This window comes from Silurus aristotelis (genome assembly GCF_946808225.1).
Source record: "Silurus aristotelis genome assembly, chromosome: 26".
Lineage (NCBI taxonomy): Eukaryota > Metazoa > Chordata > Actinopteri > Siluriformes > Siluridae > Silurus > Silurus aristotelis.
In genome coordinates this window covers 9599487-9626651 of record NC_139599.1, presented here as the reverse complement: position 1 = coordinate 9626651, position 27165 = coordinate 9599487, and the positions used below count along the sequence as shown (strand labels likewise).

The 27165-nt window shown below is 38.6% G+C and overlaps 2 protein-coding genes across 3 annotated transcripts in view; one reads left to right on the top strand and one right to left on the bottom strand.

The window, feature by feature from the left end:
• Window positions 1-27165, bottom strand: part of LOC310720668 (uncharacterized protein) — a gene marked incomplete at its 5' end in the record, with an annotated part of 579035 nt that overhangs the window by 508219 nt on the left and 43651 nt on the right. The gene's annotated exons all lie outside the window — the stretch shown is intronic.
• On the top strand, window positions 705-11560 carry lmo4a (LIM domain only 4a). Of its 2 annotated transcripts, none has more exons than XM_083532040.1 (5): window positions 705-1059; window positions 5131-5382; window positions 9575-9671; window positions 9796-9954; window positions 10786-11560. In XM_083532040.1, the coding sequence occupies exons 2-5, from the start codon at window positions 5138-5140 to the stop codon at window positions 10792-10794; spliced, it is 510 nt and encodes a 169-aa protein (XP_083388166.1). In that variant the 5' UTR covers window positions 705-1059; window positions 5131-5137; the 3' UTR covers window positions 10795-11560. The 2 variants fall into 2 exon arrangements, with proteins under 2 accessions (XP_083388166.1, XP_083388165.1); XM_083532039.1 differs by lacking the exon at window positions 705-1059 and adding an exon at window positions 3161-3349.

Here is a 27165-nt window from a genome sequence, read left to right as displayed (position 1 = left end):
TTTCTAACTTTCTATACATTCTAACTTTCAAACCTCTTTATCTCTCTAAAGCTGCTTGAGTACAATGACCATTGTTAAAAGCGGAATGCAAATAAAACTGAATTGAACTGTATTGATTTTGTAAGTGTGGTTAATCTGAATGAGCTAAAAGTGAATTCTCCTGTTATTAAGTTAAGATATGATATCAGGTGGGATACTGCACAGGGAAACACAGAGCTGAAAGAGAGCAGAGCCTAATATTCGCCTCATCAGGCCATTCATGTAAATCAAGGAAAATGTGACAGTTTTGGCGTTAGTTAAAGCAAAGCTGTAATTGAATCACCAGCCAGGCCAGATGTTCGCAGATGTCGATCGACTTGCAATTTTCACTTTACAGCTGCACTTAAAAGCCTTCCACATCTGTTAAACTATTAGAGAAAGAATGTATATCAGGGCTTAGAGAACACTACCTGAATTAAAGAGCCATGCTGGCTGGGGAGGGTAAGACAGCGCGTGTGTCTGATCTCATGCAGCGCATAAACCCGAGTTATTAAATTGTCGCTCTGCGGTGGTGATTATGGACCATTTAAATTAGCCTCAAGTAGGCAAAAGTTGCTCAAATACACATCGATCATTCTGTCAGATCCCGGCACTGCCCCCTGCTCGCTCATTGGCTGCCTTACTGACACGTCACTAGAGGAGGGTCTTCAAAAGCGTAGACTACCCGCTCCATGCCCCGCTGTCATTTAAACGCAAATTAGTGACAGGAGAAGCGACGCGTTCTGTCTGTGCTGTAGGCGTTCAGCGACGTGAACAAGCTTCTGCTGCTTTTGAAACACCGCGACGATTAACGATCGGACTGTTAGTCAGCAGTTCTGTATTCAGGCAGACACTGTGATGACTTTGTAAGCAGCAGGACGGATCACACCGCTGAAAGAGGGAGAGAATCAATTAGAAGTTTTTTTGCACAACTCGGATTATAGATCGCTGTGATTTGCTACGACGCACCGAAAAAAAAAGATCCGATTTCTTCACTTTGAGTTTGGTGCCTACACCAAGATTCTCCATCGAAAAATTAAGGTATGTTTCAACAAAAAACTAAATGATGCATCATGTACTTACTTCGTGTCGAGCACGTTGAATTCCTATCCAACCATTAGGTTTAGACCAGTACACGTTTGCTACACTTCTAACTACTATAAACACTAGTGGCAGGGTTTGGGTGATCTGATGTGAAATGAAACGCATTTAAATGGGGATTACGATAGTTTTCTTTTACTTTCCTTCTTGGATCTGTAACTCCCTCGTTAGATTAATCCACTTTTGCTGACTTCTAGGTCACTTCTGTGGAGACTTCGCGTCTCTCCTGTGCAGAAATTATGCTCAATAGGGAGTCTCAACCATCGCCGGAGTGTTCATTTTAAGAGAAAGAGAAAGAAAGAGAGAGAGAGAGAGAGAGAGAGAGAGAGAGAGAGAGAGAGAGAGCGCTATTGTAATGAAATGGTGAAGCGTGCAGTTATGGGCCCAGAGCGCATTATTAAAAGAGGAGATATATTACTGAAGTTCCTCAGTTCCAGCAGCTCTGCTTATTGCTCACTGACTTCTGCTCCTATTTATAGAGACTCAAACTGAACGAGCGCGCGGACTTGGGCTATTTATTTTAATTAGGCAATTACGCGTCGCTCACGCCGCCATCCGCACAAGTGGCAGGTATAAAAGCAGTATATTTGTCATTTGGACAAAAAACTCGTTTCTGTAATTATAAATTGTGTGTTACTGAATTTATAACTTCTGACCTGGGTGTTAAAACAGGATTAAATGTTTTTATTTTAATAACCGCAAGTGTTTGCCATACATAATCATCTGCAGAAAACGGTTTAGGGAAACCGCTGGGTTACTGATCGGAAGGTTGTGAGTTCAAGCCCCGGTATCGCCAAGCTGCCACTGTGGGCCCGTAAGCGAGGCCCTTAACCCTCTGTTCTCCAGAGGCGCTGTATTATGACGGTCACCAGCAAAATTTTTTTTTTTTTTTTTTTACATTGCTGGGATATGAGAAGAAATGATTTCACTGCGCTGTAATGTACATGTGACAAGGAAAAAGCCCTGTTTAAAGTAGTGACGTTCTGTTCATGCACACATCAGAGTCAGAAGGTCAGTTCTTTTAATTAAATCGCATTCCTAATATGAACGCTCTTTTGTACACACCTAAAACGTTAACAGTTCCGCAGACACGGTGAGCACCGCGATGATCGCCTTGTGATGTTCCGTCTCTATAAACGGACCCGTCGAGGACCCGCTCTGCGTTAGAGCGCAGTTTATTCTTCTATTATAATTCGTGTTTAAACCTAAAACTACGTCCACCTAAATGCACCTAATGCCTGAAATAAGTTCACGTCGACGTTTATTCATTGAAGGTGAATTATCTCACTGCACGTCTGAAGTGCACAGCATGGCTCTAAAACAACACAAAGTTCTGCAAAGGAGTAGATAAGACACGTTTTTGAACCTGTAGCCTGAGTGTTTCAGAGAGGGATTAGCAGGTTCTCAGTTCTCAGAGGGATAATATAATTGTTCTGCATTGAAACAGCGGCGTGTGATATTCCCCCAGGGTCCCATTCATGAGCATTGTCTTTCAGTCTCAGGTCTGCAGCAGAGGGATGATTAAAAAGCCAGGGATTTGCATTCTCATGAAATTAACTGCAGGCAAAGGTATTTGAAGAGCTTCTTTTGAATAGCGCATGCTGTTGGATGCAAATCACAGCGATTCCTTTGCAGAGTAAAGGCCTGTTTGTGCTTGGAAAAAAATTTTAGGTTTTCAAGCACACAGAGTGAAGGACCACATGGGGCACAGATGAACTGTAGAGACAATGCCATTGTGATTCCACTTGATTTATCAAAGCAGTGAGCTAATTTGAATTATTATTTTCCAGTATGTCTAACTGAATTGATCATATTTTTCTGCTAGAGCATATATCAGTGCATTAAGTTGCTAATATGCTCATCAGGATATTGAGTCTTGAAGTCAGAGGTGTTAGATTTAGTTGGAACGGGCAGCACTCCAGGCAGAACTCCAGCAGGAAGCCAGGCGTGTAGCTTCATGTCAGGTTTAGGATATTTGGAACGTGTCGCCCTATTTGCAGAGGAAGTGCTTACGCAGCCTGCTGCACAGAGGTATTAGACCTGTTTATCCAGTTCTCACAGTTGCAAGTAAGGGAGCATTACAGAAAGACGCACTTTCAAGATTACTTTTAAAAGGAAAAAAAATATTTCTGTATTCTTCTGTCTATTTTATTTTAATTTTATTTTTTCTTTTTTTTTGTGAGTCATATGCATTCAGTATAATGGACGGAGATGATTCTAATCATTCTGGGTAAGGCAATCAGTTTCACTCTGTGTGCTTTAGCAGTGTTAAAGCTCTTGGCTAGTGATATACAGGATGTGGACAACAAAAGGCCGGGGATAACAGGCTTGAGTTGCTTTATAGAATACGGATAGCTTGATATCATCGTGCTGCTTTAGTATTTACATGGCTTGTAGGTTAAATATATTTGTACTTTGCCAATACATGTATCACATTGTTTTGATTTTACAGTAATGGTTGTTGTTGTAAGTATTTGTGTGTCCAACTTGGTCATGGGAAAGCAACTGGCCAGCAATGAGCCAGGAGAGAAAAATACGACTTGAACGAAGTGTTTGAATTTGTTTGGAGCAGGACACATGTGGCCTTCCTGTTGCCTTCTATCATCCTGATGACCCCTGCTTGACCTCTTCAATCAGAAAAGCTCAGTTATGGCCTCTGGCCTTGCTTTAGCATCTCCTTTCTGCTGTTGCTTGACCTTTTTTTTTAAGGAGAACACAGAGAGGAAACAACATGTGCAAGAACCTGCGATAAGTATACAGCTCAGCTCTTTCCTACTCCTCTGCTTCACATCAGAGCCTCTCAATTTCAAAGTCAATGGTCTCAGCTCTTTTTTCAGCCCAGCAGAAGTGATTATTTCTTATCTTACTGTCAAGACTGAAAATCTTCTTATGATTTTAATGCTAGATCATTGCTTACAGTCAAAATATTGTATTTAAAATATGTCAGATTAAGCTTTACAAATCTTATTGGATCAACATTTTCAAACAGATTGAAAGCAATCAAGATATAGGTACAATATAATTGGATTGTTTTGCTGACAAGGATACATTTACTTTTTTTTGTTCAAAATAAGACGTCTTTAATGTCAGCATATTGTGACTCACTAAGACCCAACACAAGTTTTAAATGCTTAACTATTGATGTGTGTTTTTTATTATTATTATTATTATTATTATTATTATTATTATTATTATTATTATTATTATTCGGTTTAATAGGACTTTAATTTTGGTATTAACAACGTAAATATTGCATGATATGTCTTATTTGTTGCAAGCTGACTAGTTGTTTAAGGCTTTGATGCAGAATGTCTAATAGGTTCCTCATACTACACAGTCAGTGCTTAAAGTTACACAAAGTTAAATAAAATTGGCCCAGATACTTAAAAAAGAAAAATCACCAAAAAAGTGATTTCATTTGAATAGGATTTCATTATAGGATATAACAATGCATTATATGTTAGGACTATGATTTCTTAATGATGTATTAATCAAACTTGCTTCAATACTGTGCATTTCTCTGAGGTTTTATGACTACAGGTACATGCCAGTCTGTCTGGTATAGCCTGTTTTTGTTCATTGTGGTTTGTTTCTCAATTCTCAATGAGACAAGAAACTTTGAGATGAACCAGAGTGGAACCCATCCTTTTCTGAGTAGTGCCAAATAGGGGGATTATGCAGTCATATACAGAAAAGTTTTATAAGTGCTGAATAGTTAGTGTTCATTATGATTATATTTATCATTATGAGAAAAGTGATTTTAGGCTAGCTTTCAGGAAGTCGTTTGGGGACACATGTAAGATTGTTCATGACTAGAGGATATGTGTCAAGTAAAGTTTAAATAAAAAAAAAAAAAAGGTTTAGTGATTCAAGTGTAGAACCAAAAAAAAGAAGAAATCTAAAACCGAGTGCAGTATGTTCATGTCAATGTCTCTGACGAGTATGAATCTAAATGATGGAATTTAATTTCAGGTCATGTTTTATTTACTCATCAAGCTTTTCTTATTCCAGTCCCGTGATGGTGAATAGCCGCGTGGAGTCGTCAGCCGTGGCTGTAACGGGTGGAGGAGGTGGAAATGGAGCAGGTCGATCGTGTGCTGGTTGTGGTGGCCGCATTTCTGATCGCTTCCTGCTCTTCTCCATGGAGCGCTATTGGCACACGCGATGCCTGAAATGCTCTTGCTGCCAGGCACAGCTGGGTGAGATCGGCACCACCTGCTATAGCAAAGAGGGTATGATCCTCTGCAGGAACGACTACATCAGGTACACCAAGCAAACAAAGTATATCAAAAGTTAGTCAGGGAGGAAAACATGTAGTGCCATTCTGCTGAATTTTAATTGTGAATAACTCATTATTTACACATTATTTAGCAGAATATGTCTGGTTTACCTCTTATTTATATAGAGCCACAATAAAACAATTAAAAAATGTAAAAACATTTTCAGGCAAGATTTTTTTCTGTCTAAAATCAACATAATTTCAAAGTTCATAGCGGTTTATTTAATCCGGCATGAAGCCGAAAAGAGTAATTTTTGTTTTTGTTATCAACCTCCGTATGCATGATTGCATGCATATGTTCTACCTAATGGCTGAAGCGGCCATCCGTGTTGCACCATGCTGAGGAGTATAGCCTTTCTAAGGCCATCTGTAGCTTATTTTCCTGTTGGGAACCAAGCTGTGTGCAAGTACAGTAGCCAGGACAAGAGAATATAAAATGGTTCAGTCATGACAGGAACTGTGTGGGTGTGTGCAACATGGGCCTGGGAGCAGCTATATCCCTCTATGGCCTCCCACACTCCTTTCATGTGTTCCTTTTCCAAAAAGACCCGACCTTCAAGATTTGCCCATGTGTCAAATTTTGTTTAGCTCAATAGTGGATAAAATGCTGTTTATATCAGGGATGAACCTGAAATGCATTGCCAAGTAATGTACTTAAATATTATATTTGCTTAAAAAAATAAATAATAAGTACGGCAGTAAAGAAGAGTGAGTCAGACATAGGACGACAACGGTGTGTCGGTGTTGTAAGGCAGCTGTATGGTACGTGAGTGGAAAGACGACCAATATGCTAACACATATCAGACAACCTCATTCAGATTTGTCAGTCACCGGGGTCAGGAAAAAAAGACTATACTAGTGCAACAACTAATCCCTGCAGCTTTTAAAGAGCCTTTAGATGTGAGAGCAGACAGGCAGACAGGACCAATGCTATTACGGATGGCATATACATTTCATCTGCAATGTGCCCATATACAGTAGTAGAGGATCCCAACTTCAAGTATTTATTGAATGTACTCGATTTACATGCCATGTTACACTGTTATTTTGATTTCTTTTTTATTTTGAAGCATTTTTGAAGCATGAAGAGATTTCGAGTATAAAGTTGATTAAATCTTAAATTTAATGCACATTTAATGTTTTTCTGTTGTTTTAGGAGAGGGTTGGGCTAAACCTTTGAAAGTTTAATATATAGTCTTTTAATTAAAATTATTTTTCACAATTCTATTTATTTTGTACTTTCATATCAAAAGAAGCTTTTCAGTTCTGTAGCTGATTGTGACCAAACACTACTGCCTGTTCAAAATAAACAGAAATAAAAAACTAGCACTGGGGATATGTTGCTTATTCCGGTTTAAAGCAAGATGAAATGACCATTACATATACCAAGATACCATACCATACCATATTTATACACCAAATACACCATATATTTACCATGTTTTACCGCACCATATTTATACACAATATACCATACACCACACACACACACACACACACACACACACACACACACACACACACACACACACACACACACACACACACACACACACACAAATAAAAAAGGTATATCTTGGTATATGTAATGGTCATTTCATCATGCTTGGATGCTGTGTTTTTTTTATCCTCTGTTCTTTTGTGTGTGTTATGCTGAATTCCAGAGGTAAACAGATTAGATTTGTTTGCAATTTTGAGGTGCTTTGAAACTGACCTCTACTTGTTTGGATGTGTGCGGTGGTGCATTGGCCCATGACCGTATGGCACCGATGGCCACACTGATCAGAACACTGCCAAGTGTGTTGAGTGTTTGGCATAGCCATGCTGATGGCTGTGCTCAGTGTCCCAGTTGCTGGGTCACACACACTCTTGAGGGCAAAGAGTCTTGCAGACCCCCCAAATGAGCTTAAATGGTGCAGTAGGGTAGATAACATCGGGCTGGCGCCGACGTTCTAACGACGGACATGGATGGAGATCCTAAATCATAATCAGCATGAGATTAAGATATAAATCAGGTCTTTATTGAAAAACAAACAAAGCATTTAACAAGAGGTCACAGTCCGAGCAGCAGTGCTTCATTTTTAGCCATGGTGCAAGGCTCTGCATGCAGATTTCAGGGCCAATATTTGGTTGTACAACAATGCAACTTTATGCAAATTAATTAGTAATTATTTACTGCTGTACTCTTTGTTAGCAGGGACAGGACTGTTGTGAGTATTGTACATACTTGTACATCCAGAGTTCAAAGACAGAATGCTTTTCTGTTTGGGCACAAATAATATGCACAGATTTGAGACAGCATATTCTTTTAACTTGTCTACATGTACACTGTAAAGGTTATTCCATCTGTAGCAAATTAAATATGTATTATGTTCAGTAGCTAATCAAAAGAGCAGAGACTCTTTGCCAAATGGCGCGGCGTAGAGCCTGAGGTCCGATAAAAGAAGGGAGCATTAATTAGGATGAACAGTGCTGCTTTCTGCTTTCCCCTTATTAAATTACTGTTTGGATTAAGATCAAAAATTCATTACTGTGGATATGTTCATTGCCAGGATAGCGATAGTAAGAAGAGAGGAAAGGAAGAGAATAAAGAATCGAGAGTAAGTGGAAGACAATCGCAGCAGGCTGACCACCCGACTATCTGTGACTAAAAGTATATGTCATAAAATATGTCTAGGTGCCAAGGAGCTGTGGGTGGAGTTAGCAACTCATGACTTTTGTATATTAAACAGACCTGAGAAACGTGCATGAATTTTAGTGCAGAAAGACAACGAATTTAAATAGATTTTAACATTTAAGCCCAGGATAAAAACCAAGTCTGTCCCCTCCAAAGCAAGTCTGCTAATAATTACCATAATAATTATTAATTTATTAACTGTTGTTTGCAATAAATTTAGAATTTATATTTAGAATGTTCATAATGAACATTTGTTTACTTAAGATATTACTTTTACTTAAATATAAAAATTATACTTTAATATTAGTCAATATTTCAATTCTATCAAAATGAATTGCGTGTGTTGCTTATGTGCAGTTCAGAATGCAGCTTGTGTTAAATTATAAATCTTCAGGTGGCAAATTCAAACTATTTTTATTCCTTAAAGTGTCTGTGTTTGCATAATTGTGTTGGATGTGTTTTATATAAAGAGGCCAATTTTGACCTGAGGAAAAATCTTTATAATGAGAATGTTTCTCAAAATCGTAGCATCACATAATAAGAAACTTTGTCATTATTATTTATTTATAATCTATAGTAATGCTTTATTCTGTTCAGGGTCACAATGATCTGTAGTTTCTTCCAGGAACAATTGGCATTATGCATTTATTTATTATGCATTAGTCTTTCTAAATTCATTTAGTTATGTGCCAATTATATAATGTTCATTTTTCTCCAGATAAAAAAAAAAAAAAAAAGAGTTTCCCTAATTTTGGGCCAATACAGCCAGCTTGAATGATTAAATACACATATGAAAAGATTCTACTGACCAGTGTTAAAAATTACTTTTGGGAATAAATCTAAAATGATAAACATTTGATTGTGTTTACAGCTGTGCATGTGTAAAAAAATATGCTTAGAATTGCTCTGTTGTATGTGTATAGATACAAATGGTATATATGAATACCAGCATTTTTTTTGCTAGCTGAAGAGTAGGGCTTGAACTCATTTGAGTGTTCTCCTGAAATTTTCTTTAAGAACTTTTAGTCCAGGCAGTAGACTAATCAAGTGTACCCTAATTAGAAGGAATGGGTGGATCAGAGGCTCCCTTTAGTGAGGTCCCACCCACTGCCACCAATTATTATGCTGCGTTAACAGAAAAGGTGCAGTAAAAGCCTGGAGGGCATAAGTATTCTGCCATGCAGTCCTACAAGGGTACAGTATTTAAAATATGGTCCTGTTTTTGGCAAATACCCAACATCCCCACTGTGCCTTTAACCATTTACCTTTTGTTTTTGGTCTATGAAAACATAATTGGTTATGATCTACTACTTGTAAAGCAGCCATGATGGGATCAGTATGTGGTAACACTGAACAGGAAGAAGTCAAGGCACTTCATTTAAACTGCTGTCAGCATTTACTAGTCTGAGTTTGGTTGTTTCTTTTTCAGCTCATTATGGAATTCACGGCTGCTTTTTCTGTATGAGAACATCGTTTGACCATTACATTTCTTGTTGCAGGTTGTTTGGACACAGTGGGGCTTGCAGTGCATGCGGTCAGTCAATTCCAGCTAGTGAGATGGTGATGAGGGCACAGGGCAATGTGTACCACCTTAAGGTGAGTCTGCCATGCTGAATTCTTTCAATAAATGTTGTTACAGATTCTTGTGCACTGCAATATTTTGCAGAATCCGAACTGTGTTCAGCCATTAGTTCACCCTATTCCTTTACTTTCATCACAGTGTTTCACTTGTGCTACATGTCGGAATCGCCTGGTGCCCGGGGACAGATTCCACTATATCAATGGCACCATCTTTTGTGAGCATGACCGGCCTGGAGGAGGCATGCTCAGCAGTCATCTGGCCCCACTACAGAGCAACACGCTCCTGCCTAACCAGAAGGTGATCCAGAATCTCCCTTAATCTGCATCTGCAACCTACATTACACAGATTCACCTATAGATAGGGCTACATGATTTATGCAAACTTATTTTTTAATATACCTTGCAGTATTAATGTGGGTAATCAATGCCTAAAACGATTCAACCAAAGTCCAACAGAATGCTTATCTGGAATATTTGCAATTGGTCAGGATGTCCGCAACACATGTTGTAATTTGTTGAAGGGTTCATTTGCATAATGGAGGTACCTGATATTTTAATATTGCAAAGCTTATATAATATATTGCTATATTAATTTTGTATCTTTATTTCTAATGGAGATCTTGGAAACAATTATTATGGTGCAATGGATATACTAATTTTAGTATAGTTTTAGCTAGAAGGAAATTTGTGTTGAATGATTGTACTGCTCTCAGTGATGACTATAACGGAAAATAAAATCAAAAGAGTTTCATATAAGATTATTATAAATTTATTTTTGGTACTTCAACTGTGAAGAAGCTTCTTTTATTTTAGACAAATAAACAAGCTATAGAAATACTTCACATACAAGGAAAATGGTTCTCAAATTTAATTTTAAAATATTATTGCCTATTAAAAATTACTTTAAGATGAAAAACATGGTTATTTGTTATTGGGAAACAACTCACAGTATAGGATATTCTTGATGTACTCTTGATATACTATCAGTAGTCTGTAAAACAAGGGATTATGAGACATATTTCATTTGAATGCAAAATATATTCGACTAACTCTCTTTCTCTCTCTCTCTCTCTCTCTCTCTCTCTCTCTCTCTCTCTCTCTCTCTCTCTCTCTCTCTCTCTCTCTTTAGGTATGCTAAAGGGACAAGGACTTGACACGGCAAAGCACAGCGTGCCTTCTGTTTTGTCCGTTTTTCTCCTCATCTTTCTCCCCCTTCTTCATCTATACCTTGCTTCAGAGGCGCTGATGCCGCTCCGTTCTGTGGATGGACCCACTTTAACGGACTTTTAAAAGCTTTGCTTGAAAACAGAAGTTCATGTTTTCTAACAGAATTCTCTGAGACTAGAAGAGCTTTCTCCCTCATGTTCAGGGTAAAATGAGCAAAGAAGATTGAAGTTACTTTTAACGTTGGCTGTGAAATGGCATAAACTGGACCCTGCTGATGAGCCCTAAACACAGAGGATGAGAGGAGGCCCACATTTCCTATTCTGTTTTTAAGATTTAATATTGACACTTTTTGAGGACACTATGGATGTTACATGAAACACTCCTGACAGTGAAGTGTGGTGGATAACGGATAATGGCAATTGTTTTTCCTTCCAACAGAAAGCGTGCTGACATTTTGTGGTTTATACTCTGTAAAAACACAATTTGCATAACTTATGATTGTGTGAGTTTGTACTGATGGTGTTTGCCTGTTTCAAGTCATTAGCAGGAATTCATGTTTCTGTGGGCTGATGTCTTGGTTAGGCAACAAGAATTCAATAGAATTCAAATGTATATATTCTTGTCTTTTACTGTTGTACTGTGTGCTCAGAAGCTGAATTTTGTGTTTTTGAGCAAAAGTGTATTTTAAATGCTATATCTGTATAGATATAAAGTACTTATTAAATAACTATAATCAGTGTGCATGGTTGTGTGAAATTTGTTTAGTTAAAGTGATGAAGTTTTTTTAGGTCTAATGAGGCTTTGTATGTGTGGGTGTTGCCGGTGGTGGTGGTGGTGGGGGGGGGGGTTGTTTTATTACCTGACACTGTAGAGACATTTAGCTGCAGTTTTTAAAATCTTAAACAGCCAAAGTTACTGTTAGATTTGGGTGTAAGTACAGCATTAATTATTTGCGTTAATAAATATGTCAATATAAGGTCCTTACAGGGAGAGTGTGTGTGTGTGTGTGTGTGTGTGTGTGTGTGTGAAGGAGAGAAAGAAAAAGGTAGGGCACCTCTCTGGTCTGAAAAGCATGGTCGATTACCCTCAGGAATGGAATTCAAACACTCAGGCCTCAGTCATTACAGAATGCAATTAAGAGTGTGATTTGCTCCAGGCTTGGATTCTGCTCCTTTCTTTCCTTCTACCTAATTTGACTTTAATCTGATGCTTGAAAAAAAACCCTCTCTGCTGCAGTATTGTTAACCATGCTCCCACAGCTAAAAACATAATCCAGCTCTTCTTTCTCTGCCATATTGCCATAACTTTTTCTGCATTCACTCTTTATTCCCCTTCATTCATTAAAGCTGATTTGCTGAGCTTTGAGAAGTTTGCTCACTATGGTGTTTCTCTAATTGCTTTTTGGCATTAACCTCCCCCTATATCTTGTTTATTTAATTAGCTAAATAAAGCATCCTTACATTTTTACTGCTACATTTGGCCCACAATCACAAGGTGTTCATTTCCAATTTCATTTTATGATTAGAAATTTTTTTTTTATTCAGACTGAAATGGGCTCCAAGTGTAGCTCATTAGGACTGTGTTTGTGTTTTTGGGGTAAGAGGTAAATGCCAGCTGTGACTTCTTAAATTAATCAAGTTCTGTTTCAAGTTCTTCTATTAAAAGAGAAAACAGTTAGTATGACAGTTCTTACAGAAATGTGACAGAAAGTGTTGAATCTTTCCCTTTGTATCCATTGTATAGATGTAACTACCTATAAATACGTTATTCAGATAGCACAGATAATGCATCCTAAAGGAATACAAATACAGATACAAAAGGTAGGCATACCATTTCTTTTGTTGTTATAGTTTGAAAATTTTTATTTCAGATTAGGATCTTGCAGGACAAACAAGAAAATTATGAGTACAAGATTTTCATTGTCATGTGGAGATTGAAAGGACAGCTATTAAAAGGTTGTAAAGATGGTAGCTAGGGTCCCCACCTCAACCACAATTCAGAAACCACAAAAAAAATATCTAGAAATAGGACAATGTAAATACCCTTTTCTAAGTCAACAGTGATGTACATACATTTATGATTTGCAATATCTGCAATATGTAGATATTATACATCATAGCATACATTATAGCAGAACCTGGAAACCATGGTAATATTTTGAGCATTAACAAATAAAGATAGTGACAATGCATTATACCCCATATATAGTCCATTGACCAAAGCTTACAAAGTGTACATGAAAAAAAGGTGATCTGGTTTAAAAACTGATTCCTTTGTAACATAATGAGAAAACCATTTTTCTGATAGACTTTCTGTGAATATTTCATGATTTGAAACACAACACAATTACTGTGTCACATAAAGCACAGCCATGCTGGACAAAAATGTATGTTTGAATTGATTGAATATGATTTTGAATTGCAAATGCAAAGATATTTTGTGTGATTGTCACACTAATCTTTAGTTTGGCAGCTTTACATCCTCTACACATGTGTCTGTGCTGATACTCTATCAGTGATTTATTTCACAGCCTGGGATTGCAGAAAAAGAAGTAGACAAATTCATTTACGTATGCAAATGATCCTAATTGCAATTATCTCCATATCTTGATAAGGGAAGGGTGGTGATGGAAGGGTCTCAAAAAATCCCCTGGCAATGCAAGTTACACCTCACATTCAGACTAATCAAGCCTCAACTGTGCATTACTAATTAACTTGACATATTCGAAAGCCAATTAACAGTGTTGGGAAGCAGGTCTGTGTCGAGCTGCTTTGCCTGAGAGCAGAGCAAAGAAGAACTTTTCTTTCAGGTACTCTACAAGATGTCTTCATTTGTTTTTTGTAGAAGTGTATGTCTTTCTTTCCACTTTTTCAAATTTACTAATTAAACAAATTGACACATGCAAATTGGTGTAATTGCATTGTTTCCTCACCTCAGTTGTGTGAAGGAAGAATAAAAAGACAAAGAGATAAAAATAAGGGAGATTTTTTCTGAGATGATGCAGAAGCTACTAGCGCTTATCCAGTATGCATTCTGTCCATAATCTAAGTGTAAACATATTATATTTTCAATACAGATTAATAGATATAAAATGTTTTAAAGATGGTAATTTCTCCATATTCAATAATCCATTTGATGATGTGTATCTACACAGAACTGCTATTGGTGACTAAGTCACCCAGTGACTGTGGTTTTATTTAAGGAAAATGTTTTGTGGTGACTAAGTACTATAATGCAGAACACATAGCTACTGTATTTGCCATGGGCCTTGTGCTGTGTTGTATTGTGTTACAGTAATCCGGTTCCCAGTCTGACAGTCAGTCATTAATACAATAAAAGACCTAGGCCAAAAGAGAGAGGCATTACATGATATTCTGCCATCTTTGATCTAATGCACGCATAACAGTCTCAGCTAGTACTCTTCAGCTGTGTCTGTGTCTTTCTTTGGCACTATGCAAAAGCTCTGTGCCGCCTGCTATTCATGCTTCCATGGTTGATTTTGTTTTCCAGCTGCCATCACTTTAAACTCTACAGCTGTTGGGCTCCAATGATAGAGAAACAGAAAGGAATATTGGCAAGTGGCCTGTGTGTGCATGTACAGGTGGGTGGGGGAATAATCCTGGACCTGATCATAAACTGTTGATAAAAATTTAGTAGTTATTGGAAAAGTAACACAGACATTGTCAATGTTTTATATGTTAAACTAAAGTGTCGATATCTAATTGGCTAAACCAAGAGATGACAGTTTGTATTGGACTGTAAAAAGAATAAAAGGTGATCCATATTTTTACTGATGTAAAATAATCCCTCTTTGTTTTGTTTTGTGAGGCCATGTGATTAAAAAAATAGGTTGGCATATAGTTATATTATAGCACAACTAAACTATAATATGGTTACAAGGACATGACTAATGGATCAAGCTTTTAACATAACACAAGGTAAACATGTCAAGCAAGGTTTATTCATCTAATTCGGTTATCTATTTATTTCTTTTTTACAGGTCAATCCAACAAGAATACAAATATTGCTTCTGAAGTAAATGTTTGAAAAAGTTGAACAAGCCCTTTTTCTTTTAATTTTGAATAATGTAACTTTTTTTCAATGATTGCTTATCACATTTACATTGCTACACCAGCTTATCCTAGATAAGACTCTTGGTTGATGGACAACAATCAAATTTTTTGTCCAACTATTCTTCTCTTTGAAAATATTTTCCAATTTCCAATCATATGACCTCTAATACTGAGACTAACTAGCCTCAATCCGAAGGTGCTGGGGGTGCAAATTACTCAGGAGCAAGACTGGTCTGATTTAACACATATGCCATTACAGAGCATTAAGAAGGAAAAATAAATACAGTAGAGGAAAGGAGACAGGGGATGAGAGAGAGAAGGATCGAATGACAAACACTTTATGAGAGGGTGATGAAAAACGGGTGGGGGTGGGGGGAAATGGGCTGCAGTCCCATCCAATCAGAGAGCTTTGAATAATTAAACTGATCAGCTTAATTAGCTCAATTAAGTTGATTTGACCACGGAAACATGGCCATATGGCGAGAGGAAACAAAAGAGGGGGGAACTAATTAAAAGTAAAATAATGAGGATTTTAATTAAGCAGTTCCCCAGACGTCAGCAAGCAGGGATCTGGAGCCATAATTAAAAAGTGCTGCGGTGCTGGCAACATTTTCTCCCCCCCTGTTTTAATAACTGTGAGGGGCTCCATCCATCTAATTAAATCTGTAAATGAATTAGCAACATCGAGGGTCTTCACTTGAGTTTTTTTCACCTTCCAGTCTCACTTCCCAAATAACTTTGTACACATACTGCATGCTCAGTTACTCTCACACAGCCACACACACACACACACACACACACACACACACACACACACACACACACACACACACACACACACACACACACACACACACAGACACAGATACGTGTGCACACACCACTTATAGAACAGCACGTCTGTCATTAATGAAACTAATCATTATTGACACAGTGTCACAGGGTTGGGAAAGGGGCTCAGAGACAGATCAAGCATCCCTAGAGTCATTCAAAGATTGAAACCTGCATTCAAATCTGTCACTCGACAGTTTTTTGTTGGTTCACTGTTTACCATATATAGCAGTGATTGTGTGTTATAATGCTGGGTAATTATCTAGATGAATCACTAGCAAATGTTGTATTGTGAAATTAGAAATCTGTTTGTACTTCATACTCAACATCTAGATTTAGAGCGCCACCATTTTACACACAATATGTGTTTTTAGGTGTGTAAATTTGTTACATGTAATGAGTGCACCGTTTTAATTGTGTACTGTAATCCTGTTATAGAAGATTCCACACTGGAGAGCAATGTAAGTCTCTTACTTTTTCTTGTGGTAGCATCTGGAGTCTTCTTTACAGACCTAATCCCCCCTGTTAATTGCATGGGTTACCCTTCGATTACCTCCGAGTCGGTTTGTCCTAATGAACGACAGGCGAGCATGCTGTGAATTAATTGCTTTGGTACAAGTGTGCCATTGCTTCACTCCTGTGTAAAGTCAAGAGGTGTTTTGTCCTAGTTTGCAATATTAGAAGGACACAAACATTTGTCCTCGATTTTGGAGGCCCAGCTGAACATATGAGTAACTAAGATTTCACAGCCAGTGGTCTTCATTTTAAAACTACTTATAAAACCTCAAAGCGTTAGAATATTGGACAGTGCTGAGGGCCAGATTTGGGCAGTATGACCTCATTTGAGTCCAAGTCCCCTTGGCATGTATGGTGTAATGCAACAGTCAAAGGAGGAGGCGGTGTTGGGAGAGTGGTACAGGGACTACATTGTCCTGGGTCCTATCAAGAAGAACTATCAGATAAAGCTAGAGATATGCTTACTGAGCCTTTGATGTCAGTTAAACAGACCCAGACTCTAATACCAGATTCTGATTCTTTCTTATCTTAGTTTTCAACCTTTCTTATCACATTATGAGCATAGACAATCTAAGACCAGCCAACTGCCATTTGGAGCCTCAGGCCACACTATGCTTATGTGGGCAGAGCTCTGAAACAACTGGCCTCAGGTCAGCACTGGTGGGGACGCCATGACCCTGAGAGTTAATTAAGAAAGATAAAAGCATTAATGAACTTTAGTCTGATCAAAGGGTTGTGGAGGAGTCAGATCAACCCTGGGAAGGGAGGGCGGGGAGAAGAGTTAGTGTTTACCCCTGTCAGGGGAAATAATTGGGAGGGGAGGAGAACATGAGCCTGCTATTGTGTGTGTACTTGGATGCCATCATGTTTTAGAGAGAAGAAATTAAACAAAGCAAATTTCACACAGCTGAATTATGAAAATTTTTTATATATATATATATATATATATATATATATATATATATATATATATATATATATATATATATATATATATATATATATATATATATAGGGAATTTTCTATATAAGCTCCAAATACAATTACTCTATTATTAACTATACATTTTCTTTTCAATATTTTCATGTCATTTTTTTATTATGTAGAACCCAGCCATTAGGGGGGCACACGCCAGTGTACTCTTAGTGCCGGTCCCAAGCCCGGGTAAATGGGGAGGGTTGCGTTAGGAAGGGCATCCAGCGTAAAACATGTGCCAAATCAAATATGCGGATCACAAATGAGAATTTCATACCGGATCGGTCGAGGCCCGGGTTAACAACGACCGCCACAGGTATCGTTAGCCGACAGGGTACCGGTGGAAATTGGGCTACTGTTGGCCGAAGGAGGAGAAGGAGAGGAGGAAGGCGTCTACAGAGACGGCAGGAAAAGGAGCAGTGTAGGAGAGTAGAGGTTCGGGTTGGTACTTTAAATGTTGGTACTATGACGGGTAAAGGGAGAGAGATAGCTGATATGATGGAGAGGAGAAAGGTAGATGTGTTGTGTGTTCAGGAGACCAAGTGGAAAGGGAGTAAGGCCAGGAACATTGGAGGTGGGTTTAAACTGTTTTATCATGGTGTGGATGGGAAGAGAAATGGTGTAGGGGTGATTCTGAAGGAAGCGTACAGTAAGAGTGTAGTGGAGGTGAAGAGAGTTTCTGATAGGGTGATGATCGTGAAGGTGGAAGTTGAAGGGATAATGATAAATGTCATCAGTGCCTATGCTCCACAAGTTGGCTGTGAGATGGAGGAGAAAGAAAGATTCTGGAGTGAATTAGATGAAGTGGTAGATGGTGTACCTAGGAAAGAACGATTGGTGATTGGGGCAGACTTTAATGGGCATGTAGGTGAAGGGAACAGAGGTGATGAGGAGGTGATGGGTAGGTATGGTTTTAAGGAGAGGAATGTGGAAGGTCAGATGGTGGTAGATTTTGCTAAAAGGATGGAAATGGCAGTGGTGAACACGTATTTTAAGAAGAAGGAGGATCATAGGGTGACGTATAAGAGTGGAGGAAGGTGCACACAGGTGGATTATCTTCTGTGTAGGAGATGCAACCTGAAGGAGATTGGAGACTGTAAGGTGTTGGCGGGGGACAGTGTAGCTAGACAGCATCGGATGGTGGTCTGTAGGATGGTTTTGGAGGCGAAGAAGAAGAGGAGGAAAGTAAGGTTTGAAAGAAGAATAAGATGGTGGAAACTAAAGGAGGAAGAGTGTAGTGTGAGGTTCAGGGAAGAGGTCAGACAGGGGCTCGGTGGAGGTGAAGAGGTGCCGGATGATTGGGCAACTACTGCAGGAGTGATGAGGGAGGCAGCTAGAAAAGTACTTGGTGTGACATCTGGAAATAGAAAGCAAGACAAGGAGACGTGGTGGTGGAATGAGGAAGTGCAGGAGAGCATTAGGGGGAAGAGGTTGGCAAAACAGAAGTGGGATCGACAGAGTGATGAGAAAAGTAGGCAGGAGTACAAGGAGATGCGGCAGCAGGTTAAAAGGGATGTGGCGAAAGCCAAGGAAAAGGCATATGAGGAACTGTATAAGAGGTTGGACACTAAGGAAGGAGAAAAGGATTTATACCGATTGGCCAAGCAGAGGGACCGAGCTGGGAAGGATGTACTGCAAGTTAGAGCAATAAAGGATGGAGAGGGAAATGTGTTGACTAGTGAGGAGAGTGTGTTGAGAAGATGGAGGGAGTATTTTGAGCAGCTGATGAATGAGGAAAATCAGAGAGAGAGAAGGTTGGAGGATGTGGAGTTAGTAAAGCAGGATGTAGATAGGATTAGTAAGGAGGAAGTGAGAGCAGCGATTAAGAGGATGAAGAATGGAAAGTCGGTTGGACCAGATGACATACCGGTAGAAGCGTGGAGATGTTTAGGAGAGATGGCAGTGGAGTTTTTAACCAGATTGTTTAACAGGATTCTGGAAGGGGAGAGGATGCCTGAGGAATGGAGAAGGAGTGTGCTGGTACCGATCTTTAAGCATAAGGGAGATGTGCAGACCTGCAGTAACTACAGGGGAATTAAGTTGATCAGTCACACCATGAAGTTATGGGAAAGAGTAGTGGAAGCCAGGTTGAGAGAAGAGGTGACCATCTGTGAGCAACAGTATGGTTTCATGCCGAGGAAGAGCACCACAGATGCCTTATTTGCTTTAAGGATGTTGATGGAGAAGTATAGAGAAGGACAGAAGGAGCTGCATTGTGTATTTGTGGATTTAGAGAAAGCGTACGACAGGGTGCCGAGAGAGGAGTTGTGGTATTGTATGAGGAAGTCAGGTGTGTCAGAGAAGTATGTGAGGGTGGTGCAGGACATGTATAAGGACAGTGTGACGGCAGTAAAGTGTGCAGTAGGTACGACAGACTGGTTCAGGGTGAAGGTTGGACTGCATCAAGGATCGGCCCTGAGCCCTTTCCTGTTTGCAGTGGTGATGGACAGGTTGACGGACGAGGTCAGACAGGAGTCTCCCTGGACTATGATGTTTGCAGATGATATTGTGATTTGTGGTGAGAGTAGAGAGCAGGTTGAGAAGAGCCTGGAGAGGTGGAGATATGCGCTGGAGAGAAGGGGAATGAAAGTCAGTAGGTGTAAGACAGAGTACATGTGTGTGAATGAGAGGGAGGGCAGTGGAGTGATGCGGTTGCAGGGAGAAGAGGTGGAGAAGGTGGAGGAGTTCAAGTACCTGGGGTCAACAGTGCAAAGTAATGGAGAGTGTGTTAGGGAAGTAAAGAAAAGAGTGCAGGCAGGGTGGAGTGGGTGGAGAAGAGTGACAGGAGTGATTTGTGATAGAAGAGTATCTGCAAGAATGAAAGGGAAAGTTTATAGGACTGTGGTGAGACCTGCGATGTTGTATGGATTAGAGACAGTGGCATTGAGTAAAAGACAGGAGGTGGAGCTGGAGGTAGCAGAGCTGAAGATGTTGAGGTTTTCGTTGGGAGTGACGAGGATGGACAAGATTAGAAATGAGTTTATTAGAGGGACAGCACATGTAGGATGTTTTGGTGACAAGGTGAGGGAGGCGAGATTGAGATGGTTTGGACATGTGCAGAGAAGGGACATGAATTATATTGGTAGAAAAATGCTGAAGATGGAGCCACCAGGTAGGAGGAAAAGAGGAAGGCCAAGGAGGAGGTTCATGGATGTGGTGAGGGAAGACATGCAGGTAGTTGGTGTAAAAGAGGCAGATATAGAGGACAGGGTGGTATGGAGACGGATGATCCGCTGTGGCGACCCCTAATGGGAGCAGCCGAAAGAAGAAGAAGAAGATTATTGTAGTGCAACTACCAATCAACCTATTCATGATTATCCATTCTTTTTGTTCCCTGGTGGTCTAGTGGTTAGGATGCGGCGCTCTCACCGCTGCGGCCTGGGTTTGATCCCCGGTCAGGGAACCAAACCCAACAATTAAGGTTGCACAAGCCTTAGTGCCGGTCCCAAACCCGGATAAACGGGGAGGGTTGCGTTAGGAAGAGCATCCAGAGTAAAAACATGTGCCAAATCAAAACATGTGGATGGTCCGCTGTGGCGACCCCTAATTGGAGAAGCTGAAGGAATATATATATATATATATATATATATATATATATATATATATATATATATATATATATATATATATATATATATATATATATATATATATATTCTTTGCAGTTAGTTCATTTGTTATGTACTTACAAATAATAACCAAAGTCTGAATCCCTAATTCTATCTTGTCAACATATAAATTTTTGATTAACCCTTTTGGTTTTAAAATTCTCCTTAACAAAGGCTGCATGGTAACATTATGTACAAGAAGCAATAGTAAAAGAATAAAGATGATAAACATAAATGCATATGCTTTGTAGTAATTGTGGCCCACAATGTCCCATACTTGAGAGCCAGAACATGCACTGAACAGGCATGGTCACAAGTGACAATTTCAAATGTTACTAACCATGACATAAATGCAGTTAAAATAGCCTCTAAAGTTAGTATGGCGCTGAAATGTTGTATTTTTCCATTCTCTAATATTTTCTAAAATGCAAGCATGATGTAAATGATTTATAATGACTATTATGACTGTTTACCTATATGAAATTGTTATTTGATGTTGAAACCAGTTATGGCTTTACTTTGTTTTACAGTGACAACTACAGACACATTTAATGCTTTAAAATGCATAATAAAATGTGTCTGCCGGGAATAAATGTTGAAGTTTAAATGGAGGTCTTTTCTAAATGCATTTGTGTGTGTGTGTGTGTGTGTGTGTGTGTGTGTGTAAGGTGTGGTGGAGAGGGAGGCCACCTGCATTCACCACAGGGTGTGGGAATGTCCAGCACAGGCTGACCTCACTGTGTCCCTCGCTGCTGGAGGAAAAACTCGTTATCTGAGAAATCTCTGCTAATTACGCCTGCTGGTCCCACACACAAACACGAAGACACGAAGACACACACACACACACACACACACACACACACACACACACACACACACACACACACACACACACACACACAAGCTACATTGGGCTACATAACGCTTTTCTAAAGTTCACCTGTGTGTGTGTGTGTGTGTGTGTGTGTGTGTGTGTGTGTGTGTGTGTGTGTGTGCTTGTGTGTGTGTGTGTGTGTGTGTGTGTGTGTGTGTGTGCGTGTATTTTTACTTTAATACATTTAAAATATTTGTAACATCATATGACTATTTTATCTTTATATCCTTTATAAGGATTATTATATCCTTTATCCAAAGAATTATAAATCACTTATAACCAGTTTACAGCAAACTGGCATTGTAACAAGTTGGTCATGTTTTGTTATGTAAAAGTAGTAATCTTGTATGAAAACGTATGAAAACGCATATAGAGTTAACAAATGCTATTACAGCCATCAGCGTCTTTTTTCCACTCTTTCTCTATTTCTCTTTGTGACAGAGGCTGCGCGCCAGGCCGTCTCTCAGTGGGATCAGGACGAACATGGGCCTTCATTAGCACTCCCTAATTAGGAACAGATGCAATTTACAGCACGGGGCCCACGCCACACAGCACCTCTCTCTGTCTCATCACTCTCTCTTCACTGCCTACAAAAGCAACTTTCTTTTTCCACATACCAGGTCTCATTCTCCTTCTGCGAACCTCTTTTTCTTTTCAAAATATATTGTTCATTCTATTTAGGACAATGCAGTTGTCTGCCAGTAGATATACAACCTCAATTAAAATAGTTTTTTTCTTGATGGCAGGTATACACAGATCCACACACAGACCCACACAGACCCACACACACACACACACACACACACACACACACACACACACACACACACACACACACACACACACACACACACACGCACAAATCCTCATTTTGCTTTATTTTGTTTAAAAGCCAAATTCAGCATTAGCCTTAATCATCTAATCTCACAGGACTTAGAGTTGGCATTGGTAAAAGTGGTAAACATGTTTTTGCATGTTTAGATGGATCCTAGAAGCCTGGCTTTCTCTTCAGAAATACGTGTGTGGTACTGAATGGCTGCACAGACATCCCGATGGGAATTTAAAGGAAATTCCTGGGATTCTCAAACTGTTTGGAAACAGCATGCATGCTGCTCAGGCCACACCTTGTATATATACTTAAGTTGCTGATGAAGAAAGCAGTAATGTTTTCTGTCCAGCACCCATAATATTACACACATACCTCACATATGCTCAAGGGTAAATAGTGTTTAAATTTAATGTGATCACAAATAGAGGAAATTCTAATGATTAGAGAAAATCTTCATAGTAAAAGTCATGCAAATACTGCTACACAACTGACACTTAAACACACAGATGAAAATACACAGCAGACCTGCCACCATCTCTCTTCCACACCAGACTGGTGTGAAAAATAACTGACAAAATATTTTTTGCAAACCCTCACTGAAATTGCTCACTAATGACACTCATTAAAAGAACCAGCAAGGTCACTTTAGTTTCACCAGCCATTCCGTTCTCATGCCAGCAGCCATCCAAAACAACTCTGTCATGGAAAAATAAGTTATTTAGAGATTGCCCACTTGGTTTGCTCACACTGCCAGCGAGCCAACATGGCAGCCACCTTACACGACTGTGCTCACACTCCATCCCTCTGCTCCATTTCCCCTAAGCTCCTACAGCAGCCTAGACACAATATCCCTAATTATCCCTTTAAAGTCGACACACAGCATGAGGAGCCCAAGCCAAAGGCCTCTAATTAGGCACCTAAAAATAAAGAGGGGACTTTATAGGGGACGTGGGCAGTTTGGGGAATGTTTTAATGAGGGGGGCTGGAGTGGAGAGTAATGTTACAGTCATTTGTTAATTTCAACTGCTACACCCCACAGTTCCCTATCTTCCCTCCCATTCTCCCACTCTCTGTTACTTCTTCCTCACCCCCCTTATGCCTGTTGACCTTTGAGAACAGCCAAATGTTGTGCTGTTGAAGTCTTATTGTTAGAACCTTCATTTAAGCTCCATTTAGCTTGTATATTGCACCTCAGTTTTATTAAGTGCTAACTAAATATCACCTAACTTTTGTGAGAGGACATTACACCACATCTGTATGAAACAAATGTTCCTTTATGTACATTTTCTTTTAAATATGCTTCCATATCTAGCTTGTGCATGTAATGTTTAAAATTTTCTTCTAATATAGTACACTTTCAGTTCTTTTAAACAGCTTATTTTGACATCTGTGAGTGTTCAACCTTTGCTCTTCCAGGAAACTGAACCATCATCCTTGTCGAAGTAAAACATGGTTTTATATATTCGGGTGGTTACATTTTTATGCGGGTCCACAATAAAGTGACATTGTGACCAAGCACTTGTTTCACAACAGTAATCTTTGATTTATCATCAGTTTATCAACAGTAATCTTTATTTTAAACATCATTTAATCCCATAAATGATTTTGCAAAATGACAACAAACACACCATATGTTCTGAAATGACTTTGCTTGTGTCAAGATCCAAATAATAATGCTTATATAAAAATGCACATATATATACGTAGTGTATGTTTAGTATTGCTTAATAAATGAAATACAATTTAATGACATTAACATGATGTGTATGTATGACACTAATCATTCTGACAGCAGAGCTTTCAGGTATATAAACATATTTAATATTCAAAATAAGTGTTTATGACACTGGACATCTGATCAGAACATCATGAGTTAAAAACAACACAGAATGCAATAATTTTCAAACCAATATTTTGTTCACAATAGAAAACACAACTTATGTTTACATTTAGAAAATGTAAAATTTTAAGGAAAAAATAACATTTTAAATTTGATAGCTGCAACACGTCACAAAAATAAAATGGGATGAGGACAACAAAATGTAAAAAATGTAAGTGTTACAATAAGGAAGCAGCTGGAGGAATATTTAGCAACTGATAAGGTTAATTAATTTTCTACAGGTCAGTTACATGATTAAGTATCCAAAAATTGTGGAACAATTTAAAAATAATGGTTTGCTCAGAATAAAATGGTAAAACTTTGAATATTTCATCATGTATAGTAAATAATAATATACATTTTAATATCATCTTCATTAAAAACAGGTATGATTATGTAATGTAAATCACTGCATGGGCTCAAAAACACTTCCTGAAATCTTTGTCTGTGAATACAACTATGGTGAGCTGGGACAACGTAATTGTTACTTGCATATCTCTGATATTTTAGTCGCATCTGATTCTGTAGTAATATTTGTTGGTTCTCTGTTACAAACAATTAAAATACCCATGATAAAAAAAAAAATACTTATTTTGCAAATCTGGCCACTCTGTGCTGCAAGGAATAGTTTCACATCAACGGCCTGGCGATCCATGAAATTACAAAGTAACACAGGAGCTTTGAGGGTGGATTTGGACTGTACTTAATGTCAACAGTCTGTTACACTGACTCAGGACTGCATTGTGCATTTGATTGCCATCACTGCACACCTCAACAACGTTTAGCTGTAATAAATGGACATTTGGTGCCACCCAGACATCTTATAAAGAACAATCTTATTCATGCTTTCTTACAACATTGTTTGTGTAAAGCTGCTTTGAGACAATGTCAATAGTTGAAAGTGCTATACAAATAAGAATCAATTGAACTGAATTTAAATAAAAAATGCTCCTGGGGTGTTTAAGAATGTTATTTAGTTCCTAACATAGGTAAAGGCTACATACACACATAATACCTGTGTGATCTACTAATGACTTAGTACAACTACTGAAACTGTATGTCCCTCAAGAGACAATAACTAAATAAATAAATAGATTTGTATTTATATGAGGTGTATGTAGTACACAGATTGTATTTATCCAATTAGATAATATTGCTGCAGTAAAGCAGACATAAAAATGTCAGCTCATCTTTTTCCATTTTTCAGCTGTCAAATTTTGTGCCCACTGTATTATTATTATTGCTGTGCCTCAGATTACCGTTCCTGGCTGAAAACAGTGGAACCCAATGGTGTCTTAGCCTCAAGGCTTTTGCTGTGCTGGGTTGTGCATTATGAGACGCTTTTTCTGCTTAGAATAACTGTAACGTGTGTGTGTGTGTGTGTGTGTGTGTGTGTGTGTGTGTGTGTGTGTGTGTGTGTGTGTGTGTGTGTGTGTGTGTGTGTGAGCAAATGTCTTAAATTCTCACAGCAAAAACCATGACACAGTGTCACAGAGTACATGTTTTCTGCAAAGAGTGATCAGAAAATATTTTTATAATACATTTTTAAAAATTTTTTATTCAGTTTAATTGAAATTGACTAAACATGTAAATATGTATAAACAAATGCGTAATTAATTTTCTGTCTAAAAGTTTACCTACAGAATTGACCTGCATTTACTAAAGCACTAATTGAAATCTCCAATCAGATCTGTGATTATAGATCTAGATGATGCGTGCTTTCATACACACTATACACATCATTCTTTAATACAACTTTATAAAATAAACACTGTTTACAATATTTATATGTTTATATTGTAAATACTAACTCCAAAACTTATTCCGAAACTTTTGAATGGCAGTGCAATATTTTAAAGAGCAGTTTTTTTTTGAGAGCAGCTACATTTTACTTTGCAGCTTCTCAATATACTGAATCATTCCAGAGTATATACATAATTACAGTTTCAAACCTGACTAAAATTGCTGAATGGCATGGAAAAGAAATAATTGGACCTTGTCAGCAAAACATAAATCAGAAATAATGACATTATTTCTGTCAATAAATCTGCAAATCTGGCACATCTTTTTATTGATGGGAAAATTTATTTGGGGCCACACTTCTCCCTCTAGACTGCTGACCATCCGACTAGTCTCAAAATGATGTGGCAGTTATTAAGCAACCAAATGGCACACAACTTTCATAACCCATTTCATGCCATTACAATCAAGAATAAATTGACTTTGGGGGACCCACAAAGTTCACAAAAGCACAAAAGCCAAACATTCAGGACCCCCCCCCCCCCCCCCCCCCTCTAACCCTAAACACCCCCCCCCTCTAGTGAGGTGCTAATGTCTATATGATGAACATCAGGTTTTGGGGTGTAAAATAATCCAATCTTTTGTAAACTGATGTGGTAGTTGTCAGAGATTAATTGCGCTAGCTTTGCTAAGGCCTCTGGGGAGAATCCAGCTGGCTGACCAGATTGAAATATACACTACAGGCATGCTAAAATCACAACCAACTCTAGATTCACTCATCCTTTTGGTTTGTATGATAAATGGTGGTAGCTACTGTTGCAAATGTGACTCAAATGCTTCAAGATATAAGATGTTCCATAGAATTTTGGGTCAGGATCCTGTAAAAAATACCTTTATACCGATCTCCTAACAGATGAAATATATTGTTCAGTGAAAATTAAAACATATGGTTACAAAGTGGGTGGTAGGCTTACATCAGATCATGCAGTACTCTTACAGATCCCCACTGAGATTTT

Coding starts and splice junctions, on each gene's coding strand:
- lmo4a (XM_083532039.1), top strand. CDS start 3,321: ATGGACGGAGATGATTCTAATCATTCTGG. Junction 3,350..5,130: donor GATGATTCTAATCATTCTGG/GTAAGGCAATCA, acceptor TTCTTATTCCAG/TCCCGTGATGGTGAATAGCC. Junction 9,672..9,795: donor GCAATGTGTACCACCTTAAG/GTGAGTCTGCCA, acceptor CTTTCATCACAG/TGTTTCACTTGTGCTACATG.